Source organism: Achroia grisella, unplaced genomic scaffold (genome assembly GCF_030625045.1).
Source record: "Achroia grisella isolate CSIRO2021 unplaced genomic scaffold, CSIRO_AGI_Agris_v1 utg4502, whole genome shotgun sequence".
Classification (NCBI taxonomy): Eukaryota; Metazoa; Arthropoda; class Insecta; order Lepidoptera; family Pyralidae; genus Achroia; species Achroia grisella.
In genome coordinates this window covers 202,230-214,229 of record NW_026712863.1, presented here as the reverse complement: position 1 = coordinate 214,229, position 12,000 = coordinate 202,230, and the positions used below count along the sequence as shown (strand labels likewise).

General features: G+C 30.1%; 1 protein-coding gene across 2 annotated transcripts; it reads left to right on the top strand.

Moving 5' to 3' along the window:
• The first annotated feature begins 607 nt into the window (after nucleotides 1-607).
• LOC131845064 (acyl-CoA Delta-9 desaturase) lies at nucleotides 608-11,473 on the top strand. Of its 2 annotated transcripts, none has more exons than XM_059194076.1 (7): nucleotides 608-664; nucleotides 5,807-5,981; nucleotides 6,578-6,708; nucleotides 7,402-7,607; nucleotides 9,025-9,210; nucleotides 9,835-9,941; nucleotides 11,151-11,473. In XM_059194076.1, exons 2-7 carry the CDS (start codon nucleotides 5,813-5,815, stop codon nucleotides 11,357-11,359), a joined length of 1,008 nt encoding a protein of 335 aa, XP_059050059.1. In that variant the 5' UTR covers nucleotides 608-664; nucleotides 5,807-5,812; the 3' UTR covers nucleotides 11,360-11,473. The 2 variants fall into 2 exon arrangements, with proteins under 2 accessions (XP_059050059.1, XP_059050060.1); XM_059194077.1 differs by lacking the exon at nucleotides 608-664 and adding an exon at nucleotides 3,949-4,042.
• The last annotated feature ends 527 nt before the right edge of the window (nucleotides 11,474-12,000 follow it).

Sequence of the window (12,000 nt, the reverse complement as noted above, 5' to 3'; positions counted from 1 at the left end):
GTATTGTAGCGAAATTAAACAAAATAATATAAATCCATCGAGTAGTAAAATAAAGTCGCTGTCGCTGTCTTGTCTGCCCTATGTATGCTTAAATCTTTAAAACTACGCAACGGATTTTGAAGCGTTTTTTTTTAATACATAGAGTGATTTTAGAGAAAGGTTTATATGTATAATATGTACACCCGTGCGAAGCCGGGGTGAGTAGCTAGTTATTATATGTATATAAAATTCTCGTATCACAATATTAGTTACCATACTCCTCCGAAATGGCTTGACCGATTTTTATAAAATTTTATATTAATATTCATTAGGTATGAAAATCGGCTACTACCTACTTTTTATAACCCGAAATGATAAGGGTTGTCCAATTTTATTGTTTACCAGCATTGTGTATCAGCAACCCCTATAATTTAATAGCAATTTTAATTTAAATGGCAAAACAACGTTTGCGGGGTCAGCTAATAATACTATAAAGATATATTTTATGTGCAGTTAGCTATACCGGATATAATGGTGTGTAATTCACACTCCCTATATTTTACCCATATGTGTAGGTACAATAACCTGTGAACTTGTATTAATTTGCATTGTACTGTGTCATCCATCGTGTCGTCTGAGTCCACAGTCAACGTTCAAACGTATAAAGATAGTGTGCTTTCCACAGGTTAGTGATTATTTTATTACACCTAATATTAAATCTATTATATCTTCTTCGGTTAATATATTTATGAAAAAAAAACTCATTAATATTTTGTGAAATAATTAGTATATATTTTTTACTATAATTCCATTACATTTCTCATACTAACGTGACAATATGCAAAATGTATAGAAATGGAAAATTATTCCAATTTCTTTCAATGACAATTAATTAAAGAAAAGGAAATCTAATAGTCGTTTTATAAAATAATTAGTTGTCACTCGAGACTTTATTTATGTTAACGAAATATGAAGTAGTCTTAAAACTTCTCCAAACCAAATAGTCAAACTGCGTGCCAGATTTCAAAAAGACTCATGGAGTCGTTATGGCGTCAAGAGAAAAGATGAAGAAATTACGTAATGAAACTTTTCATATCACTGGCAGACTATATCAGAAGTAGATTAAATAAACGTCGTCTGTGTTGAAATAGGTAAATATGAGTGTAACCTATTTTAGCCGCAAAGCACATTGCTTTATAAGCAGTGTTTTTATTATAGAGTCATATTTATTGTAGCAGTGAAAATACAGGATGTAAGTCATAATATCTTAGTCCTCTGGAATGACCATTCCAGACGCATGAGTGGTATCACAAATGCCACATGATAACGTGATGTCCGTAGTCCGCAGTACTGTTCATGTATATAGACCCCTTACCATCAGGCGGGCCGTAAGCTTGTTTGCCATTCTAATTACATAAAGAAATAAATACGTAATTATATAAGGGATAAATATTATTTACTTTGGCTATATCATTAATCCGTTAATAAATTTTATAGTCTCCAAAATTTATAAAAATTTTAATTTAGCGGTCGTCAAAGAAGTGCGGCCTTATATAAATAGTACATAGTAAAATCCAATTAATATGTTATTAGTAAATATGACGCCAGAAAATTTGACCAGAAAACAATGTACAGGAAATTAAAATTTTGACCACGTGTGCATAAAATTTTTAGTAAAAACTTTAAGTTTGACTTAATTTCATTCAAATTGCTATTACGTGTTTCGATGTTAACCACAGTACCACGGTGTTCATGTATTATTCATACCTTCTGTCCCAAAACATAGCATGTATAATACAATTAAGTAAACACAGAATAAATCACGAATACTATTATAATACCTACCTATATTATATACACTTATAGAAATCCTTGTGTTATCCTAATCCTAATGGTAATCTTTTATTTAATGATCATCTTCTATAATTCATAATTTTTATTATAATTCGTCCAGTTATTTAATTTTGGAAAAATTTGGGACAAATAATCAGACACATTTTCGAATTTAAAATATGGGTGAGGTCATTGAACAAATATATCGAAAATTATTTTTCTCCCATCAAATGACGATTTGGTAAGAGTCATGAGTGCCATATATTGTATATTTTTTATGTCTATATAAAACGGTTATCGCTTGCCGTCAAATGATCAATCATCCCTTTTTATTTCGATTGAAAGGAAAGGTTGTCACATTACACCTACTTCGATTTAGTTCCAGAACAGGTAAGATAGAACAAACATAATCCAAGTAAAAATAAATCACTACGGCCACTACTTTATATTATTTAAGTATATGTCAAAAATAATAATTTTTATTTATTTTGTTAAATTTTATTTGTATTTCGGCTTCTATGTTTTTTTCGAATGTAGCTATATATGTTACCGTAGTACTTACGTATACTATACGTATAGCTACTGACATAAGATGTGCATGTGTCTTTATTAACATACAATTGCTTTCAAACTTTATGTTGACCTTACTGCCGTGACCCTCATACCTTCCCGTGAGTCCCGTTGTTATTCCATTAAATTATATAAATTTAAACAATTATTACCTGTTATAACTATAAATAAATCAATAAATCTATGCGTTTCATATAAATACAACGTCATCTAGGCGCAAACTAATCAAAAATTACTAAAGAAAGAACCTCTAGATATATTTCGATTCGATAATATTTTTATTTTATACAGACATACATATATTTACAAAATAATGCAGGATGTAAAAAACACCCAAACCATTACAAAACACCTAACATATAAATGTACGTATCAATATACGTAAATGTTTTAATATGCTAAAATCAAACCCAAGTCTCTCGAAAACGAGTATTAAATGGGTGCACTATGAAGGCCACTACATGAATGTAAAATTGCAATATTTATTAGTACCTATGTATTTCAATTACTGTTAATTAATTTGATTCTGAACTAATTATATAACTAAAACTTAGTGTAATTATTTAATATCAAAATGAAACAAATGAATTGATTCTCGCGATGTTACAATGATTCTAAAACAACAATGGCAGGTATGTAAAATATAGAAGAGAAGTTGAGGTTCTATTCATCATCACCATAATTATCAATTTACTTTTCTAGTATGGAACATTAGAAAATTTTCTAAAAGTTACGGTTAATATATGTATTCATATAGAACATTTAAGCTACTTACGAGTATGTACATGAATTTTTATGTCACTTCAGCTGACACTTTCAGTTGAAAATAAATTTAATTTCGAAGTAACTGAAGTTTTCAGAACATAAACATAATATTCTCTGAAATACTTAAGAATCAACCAGATACTAAACCGCAAAGCAATTATTTTGTAGCTCTAACCAGGATAAACACGTACGTACCTAAATTGTGAGAACTTTCTTATTATTCCTATGTCAGGTGTATAATCTACACTTCTTTTGTTAGAGATTAATTGTTGCTAGATATAAGATTTGTAAGTTTGTAACAAATAAACACAAATACTGCTGAACCGATTTGAAAAATTCTTGCACCATTAGAAAATTTATTAAAAGATAAATTAAGTAATATCTCTGATATAAAATAAAACCCAAAGGATTAAAAAAATGCCATTAAATGTGCATCCGTACCAAACTGAGACATGTCTTATTTAAAAAAAGCAGGTTACAAGGTCAAGTAATTTGGGTTAAACATTGTAATGACAATCTAGTCAAATTATTAAATACTAAATTATGAAACCGTCAAGCATCATTGGCTGCTCAATGACTTTGAAAATCCTGTACTTACCTGTGCTTCTTTTAATGATCAACGTAAGTACGTATTAAATACATATTGTAACCTCAATTTATGCCCCTCACGTAAGGTTAATGCTAGTAACCAATACTGCATGCTTGCAAAACATATCTACTTCAGTTGCTGACATTGTTTTTAGTGAGACACACGTATTTGTGCATTTAATAAGTCATTTAACCATTATTGTGATCAAACCTCGTTCTTTTTAACGAATGTGTGATATTTGGTACAATACAGACTATGTATTTAAAAACAATCGGATTATAATCAGTGTCGAATGTAGCAGGTTAAGTATGTGTATCATTCATTTCATAGAAGTAATTTAATTTCTATTTATAGTAATTTACTTTTTTAAATAATACATTTAAAAATACGTAATTATGTATTTATGAAAAAAAAATCTATGTATATTGTCGTATCTAGGTAGTACCCATAATACAAGCTTCAGTAACTTAACTTGAGTCTAGATCGCGCTGTATGAAGTGTCCTTAGATTATTATTTGCTTTTTGAAATGCAGGTAATGTTCTCTTAACAAAAATACAAAGCCAAATTTAGGTTCATAACCACCACCTACATGCAATCTGAAATTGGTATCGTATTAAACAATAAATTAATCTTTTTCATGAATGAATGATTGAATGATATGATGAAAGATGACACCGGAATTTGCACGCCACTCTCCACCACCACTCATGTTCCGCATTAGGTAAATCGCACAGCAAATAATTATTAACTGAATTAAGTATAATACTACAAATTTTAGAAATCCGACCTTAAAACATAACTTTAGAGTCTATTTTTTATGATTTCCAATTATCAGTTGATACATTTTATTATTAAGATTGCATGCATTATCGGTCCCGAAGTTCTTCGAGTATATAGCAACCACGTGTGGTGTAAATAATATTGTTGTGATATTTCAGCAAAAGACTTCCCTTATGTCTTTGCATATTGTAAATTTTATACATAAGTCGTTATTATGTTGTAGTACATACCGACAAGAATATCAAATTTAAGTCATAAAAAATATTACACATTTTTAGTTATAAATGTAGTTGTGTATATTTCTATAGAATATGAGTTCCACACGGTAGGGATTCTCAATTTATCCCAAGGGGAGCCAATTTACTGTTAGTAACTGTCTCCGTCTGGCTATGAGGCATCAATCTTTTGTGTATAAACTTATAGGTATATTTTTCGTAAACTAGCAATATATTTAATATTAATTATATTTTAACTACACACACTTTAAAGTATTTTTTAATATGATTGACCTACAATGTATAAAAAATAAATTATTAATAAACATATATGTACTGGTAAATTAAAAAAGAAATAGTATTCAAAATGTTTGTGCTAATAAGGCAAATTTATTAATATTTATATTTTGTATTAGCATGTTTAGCATAGTCTTAGCATTATTTAGTTGATTAAATATAAAACTTACAATAAGTATTTGCAATAACTATTATGGGTATGCTATATATAAATATCCATTTTCTTATTATACATTGACATTCATCATCATTTAAAAAAAATACTTTTTTGCGGAGGAATTTTACTTCAATCTGACGGGATCGTTCAAAATAGTAAGTCGTATAAAAAAAAATTTAAATGGTCAGGGTATTAGATTAGGCAAGGCAATACCGTCTGTATCTATGAGACTCTGTTAAACGATCAAATTTTTAGACTTTTTCTAGTGTCCTGGCTTCTAAGTCGATAATCTATCATCTAATAGACTACTGGAATATATAACTTTATGATTCATAATAAATACATTTTTTTTAAATATAGTTAATTTTCAACAGAACGTTTTTTGATAATTAAGAATTCGGAAAATGATAAATATACAATTTTTATTTCTGAAAAAATAACATGCAAGGAGCTTGGTTCCTCTCAAAGTCAATTCACGTTATCAACATTAAATAAACTACAATCAATAATGGCACCTTTTCAAAACCCATTAGAAATCATTCACTGTTAAAATCTACGCCTCTATTATTCGTATTTAGTACGTATGTAGGCTTTATACAATAAAATTTCATATTCTACAGGTAACCATGGCGGAAGAAAACAGTACAACCAAAGACCCGAGCGGAAAATCTAAACTTAGTAAAAGCCGCGAAGCAAACTGGCCGGCTGTTTTATTATTAATTCATATACATTTACTATCACTCTATGGTCTGTGGCTGCTATTCTTCGAAGTAAAATGGAAAACTGTATTTTTTTGTAAGTATTAATATTATTTTTCGGTTCAAATGAAGCCAGATGATCAAGTATAAACATTAATTTAATTGCCTTAAATAATACGTAGTTATTGATATACAATAGTTATTAATTTAGACAAAATTAACATTATCGTCGAGTTAGACTCACCTATTTCGGCCACCAAGCTTGGTTTGTAGCATATATGAATATATTTCGTTCGGAGGTAATATATAAAACAGTGAAATTACAAAGAAAGGGGACATGATATACTAGTCGTCTGGCATGTCTCCACTTACCAGCAAGAGAGCCGGAAGCTTGTTTTTCATTCTAATTAGGTATGTGAAAAAATATTTGCCAAAATACGAAAAACAACGCTAAAATTCTTCGATTTCATATTTGTCTCTTTAGCGCAGATTTATAAAATACAATTACAGTAACGTAATAATTCTCATTCAAAGATTAAATTAACAATCGGATTAAATGTCCATTAACATAAAATCTTTAACGTTTATTTCATAGTATAATATCTTCAATATATTCTAAATGAATTGGAAATAATTTCGTAACGAATGAAATCGAATTTTTGTATAATAAAATCTTATATTATTTATCTACAGTGTTATTTCTTACATCAATTGCTATTCTGGGAATGACAAGTGGAGCCCATCGTTTATGGGCACATCAAACGTATAAGGCAACCAAATCGCTGCGCCTGGTTCTAATGCTGTGTCAGACTATGGCTGGAATTGTAAGTAAAAAATCTATCTAATCTAAAACTATATCCTGTAATATTATTACACAATATAGTTTTGTACCTTGACATCGCCACTTCTACGTTATTTACTTATACCTTCTAAATGTTCTCACAATTCAGTCTTTTTAGGTACTGTAGGAAATAAAGTAAATGAAAAAGCTTTATCTATATGTACTTAAATATTTTACAATTATTGTTTTAACTCCAATAAATTTTAATTACTGAATAAATTCTAATTACTACATTAATTAACCGATCTGATTCAAAATATTTAGTTTTTTTATGTTAATTCTGAATTGAATATGAATGTCCAGAATTGACACAATAAATCTGAGGTGACTTGATTATTAGAGAATAGTGATCCTATTTGTAATAACCTGTAACTTTAAGTCTACTCCCACGCTCTCCCTTCTATAAATCATTATGGTACATCCGCCAAGATGTGCTAACTAACTTGACTTCATGCTTATCCTATCATCATCCACTAGTCTATACGCCAGCGCCTATCGTATACGGAGGTACGCCATTCCATATACTATCTAACATATACTTAATTATTACTTCTCTTTGTACTAAAAATAGTTATTCTTATTACAAAATATTTTGAAAGACATGGAATTGCTAATGTAATACTACGTTTTAATTATTTTACGAGTATATTAATATTTAACTACTATTAATTTCCAGGGTTCAATATACGACTGGGTTCAATACCACAAACTACATCATCAAGTTTTCGCTACCGAGGACGATCCTTACGATCATAACAAAGGTTTTCTTTATGGACATATAATCACACGTACGAGGAAATTGAGCCCCTACCAGGAAAAACTAAAGGAATCTATAGATATGTCTGACGTTGAGACGGATTCAATTGTTATGTTCCAGAAAACGTAAGTTTCTTCTCGCTTTTATTTGTTGATATGTAATTCTACATTTTTTTCAATCACTTACTGACTCCTGATAGATTATTTGGGACCTTTAAGTTTCATCCGTTTTACACGCAAACAGAGCTTATTGGTGATTCGATCACTGTAGCTAATTTATTTTATTACTCGAGTAGCTAACTATATATATACTTAATATTTTAGTCTTGTGAATTAGTGCTAATATTAAGTCACTTGTCTTGAAGATTTTCAGAGGTAAAGTTGATAAACTCTTGTTGAAAAGAGCAACCGGCAAATCATTGCTCATTCTTCTTCACTGAATCTTTATTCAGATTAAGTTTCAGAAAAAATATGAATCAATCAATTTGAATAAAGAATCTTTGCTATTTATTTGATTACAATGCAATATTAGTACCGTCGAAATGGTTTGATGTATCGTAAAATAACCCAACGAACCATAAGAACTTTGAAATAACAATAATACAATCGAGTTTTACCACATTTATCTTCAACGAATACTTGGCTGACATTACATATATTAATTAGGGTTTGTTAATTAAACATTCACTTAGAGATATCTTTGTATGTCTTTGAAATTTGTAAATGTTACTTTGTTTTCAAGTTATTCATTTGTATATCATATTTATTTTGTACATACATTTAAGATACTTTTAGTGAATGTACCGGAATATAATGTAAATAGAACTTAGATATTCATATCAAGTATGCCCCTCATTTGTCATAATAAATACCTACGTCACGATACCATCGTTCAAACTACTTATCTATTGGATTCTACATATATTTGATATACGAGTAGAAACTCAGTGATCCAAAACAAATTCGGGAGGGAATAGGTGTACGCAGGTGAACTATGCATGTAAATATTTCAAATATATTATATATACTAGCGATATACCCCGGTTACGCACGTATATTTCAATTATATACCTAAACCTCTCTTTAGAACTCACTTTGTGATAGATGAAAACCGCTTGAAAATACGTAGCAGTTTTTAATATTATCGTAGAAATAAACGCAGCGAGACGCGCTATTTTTCATAATATTATACATTTCTTGTTGCTCAACTCACTCTTCAGTCACTCCACTCTAGAAAATCCACATGATTTTACTAATATTTTCTATTATATTCATTAGAAACGGTCTCTGTCTATTTGTTAATGATCAAACGTCACGACTAAACGACTGAAGGAATTTTAATGAAATGTAAGATAGAATTATTAGACTATCATTTATCTTAAAAAAGCAGACAAAGTTATGTATAACAGTTAGTTTCTATTTTATTTAATTATACTCATACATACTCCTATGAACACGGATAAATTTAAATTCATAACATTACATGTGTTTGACTAAATATATACTCTATATATCTACTAACAAGATTCCTTCCTTGTTACAGGTTTTACTGGGTTTTATATGGCGTACTGTTTATTTTACTGCCACTAAATGCCCCTCTAGAGTATTGGGATGATACCGTGTTGAGCGCTACGTTTGTCATCGGATTCTTACGTTATGGCATAATACTTCATGCTTCGTGGCTTATAGAGAGTAGCATATCGGTATGGGGTCTCAAGTCTGGTGAAAAGTTAGTAAAATTAACATATTTTTATTATAACAGATCTACCCAGAAGAGGGAGTATTCATAGATTACGAAACACGTTAGGAGGGAGGGGGTTGGATAAAGTGTGTCATTATATAACAAGATGTTGAGGAGTTTGTGTATAAAATCATGAAATCTGAGAACCCTCTTAAGAAAGGTCTTAGATTTTGTGACGTAATATTCAATTTTAGTATTAATACATTTTAATTATTATTAAATGAAATTGTTGTGACATATATCGACCGCTGAATTATAAATATGAAAACAGGTAGCTAGTCAAATTGTGGAAAGGAACAACTTTGGCATTTAGTATCTGTTAAATTAGGTGGTAACTTATGTATATACCCCGAAATCTTGCTCATGAAATTTAAACTACTCACCTACCGGATGAAGTTGAAACATTAGATGCCTTCTGTGCTGAAGTATTAATTTTAGCTAATCTACTAGCAGAAACTTTTTAATTAATATCTTACTAATGTTATACACATTTAAATAAGGTTATTAACTACGAAAAAATGTTGTTTAGATAATTGCGGTCGACAGTTGACGCAATACCCATATTTAATTACGATAATGATTTAATTGATTATTATGAAATATTTTTTACAGATCACCTCCAGATTCAAACTCTGTATTTGTATTGAATAAATCATTCTGGCCGCACTACCACTATCTTGTACCGTATGACTACAAATCAGGGGAATATGGTACTTATGGTATGTTCTTTATTGGTTAATAATACAATAATTCACCCACCTAAGAGCATACGCTGCCAGGGCACCACTAAAGGATGATCAGTTAGCCCATCGTAACGAATTATGAATTTATCATGAGGGTTTTCATGAGGAACCGCGTGAAGTGGAATCTACCTAACATTTTACCACGTCAGGAGGACCGGAGGCGGGGAATAGTAATACCATTGCTAGCAATCAAGCTAGCAATGGTATTACTATTCCCCGCAACTGACAATCCCCTTCGAGCCATATTAGTTTATAATTAGAGTACACCGAATATATAAGTTACAAAAAAAAAAAGAAAAGAGAAAAGTGTATAATAAGATATTGAAGATACCGAGTCTTGCTCTACGGAAACATTCTTTAATATTCATCGTACTTTTCCTCTAGGGCACGCTCAAGATTTCCACCACATGTGTATACTCTCTGAATATTTACAAAACTTCATTACCTGTAGGCAAATCTCCTGTATAAATATATATAATATTTACTGGTACACCGCTTGTGGAATACAGGCCACTTATTTGTCTATAACCTATTTTATATGCTTTATATTTCGAATACCAAAATTCTATTCTAAATTGTCACTGCTATCTATTGTTCCTTTCGGTTTCCCTTTCTGGCCCTAGTTAGTAGTGTTTCTTTATAATATACTCTTATAATAATATATATATATCCTATAAATATATATATATCCTACAATTCCCTGGTTTCCTTTATCGCCCACACCGCTACTTTGTCGATGTTTAAACATAATACATAGTTTGTCCGTTTTTGTGATACAATCTATCTTTACGATTAAAGGTAGTAGACAGATAGACACACTTTCGCATTTCTAACGTTAGTATGTATAAGCATTTCAATAGAAACGATGTTATTTCTCAAATATTGTAAAGAAAATGCATTAGAACAACACTACATCTAATGCTAACTTTATCATTACATCTTCTTTCAAGTACTAGGTACATACTACATAATATAACTATGATGACTAACTGTGCTAGTTTAACTAGTTGTATTATATATGTATGTATCCACAATAAATTCGCCAATTCTCAACAGCTGATGAATATTTTTTCAGTTGATTTACGGCTAGGTTGGGTTCCGTACTATTATTATCAATATTGAAGTGTGTTTAATTTAATCTTAATTATATTTTTAATTCTAATAGTGACTGAAAATTATGTACAGATTCGGGATGTTCGACCGCTTTCATCCGGGTTTGGGCTGCATTGGGACTGGCCACGGATCTAAAGACTGTAGAAACTCTGTCTATTCAGAAAGCATTGGCAAAAGTTGTGAAAACCAAACAACCGATTGAGACTTGTTTGGAACAAGCCGTCGAAGAACAAGATCTATCAGAAGACCACTACCTCCAAAGAGGATTACGTTTAACGTAATATTAGTAAAATTATATACTACCTTTTATTGCTCAGTAGTTTATTTGCAAGTGTACAATGTAATATGTGTAGTTGAAGTGCGAAATAATAAAATAAAAAATTATTAAATACTCACTTCATTATACTCATCATTATTGCAAGCGCAATATAACCTACTGTAAATGTCTAGTATCGATAAGAAAAATAATTAATGGTCTAAACTTAATAATGCAAAGTGTGCAAGATACTAATAATAAAAAAAATAATATGACTTATAGAAAACGTTATCGTATCTACTACTATTACTATAAAAAGAATTTAATTTTTATTAGGAACATGAAATGAGGGCGACGAATTACTGCTTAGTAGATTACAAATAAATTAATAAATATTAAAATTTACGAACTGAATTCTTGTGTTAGGCTAAGAACAATAAAATGAATACGTTTTTAGTACACGTTCTAGCTAATGACTAGGTACATAACAAATTGATACCTATCAACCTGTATTTATAGTGAATTCATGGTCTTGCATCTACTTGTGCTTATTTGAATAAATTAAAAATACGGGTGAAGAATGCTACAAAACATTGACGCAATTCCTTTCTGTTCTTCCAACTGTATTCTGCAATACCTGAGAAATAAATGTAATGTGTCTATTAG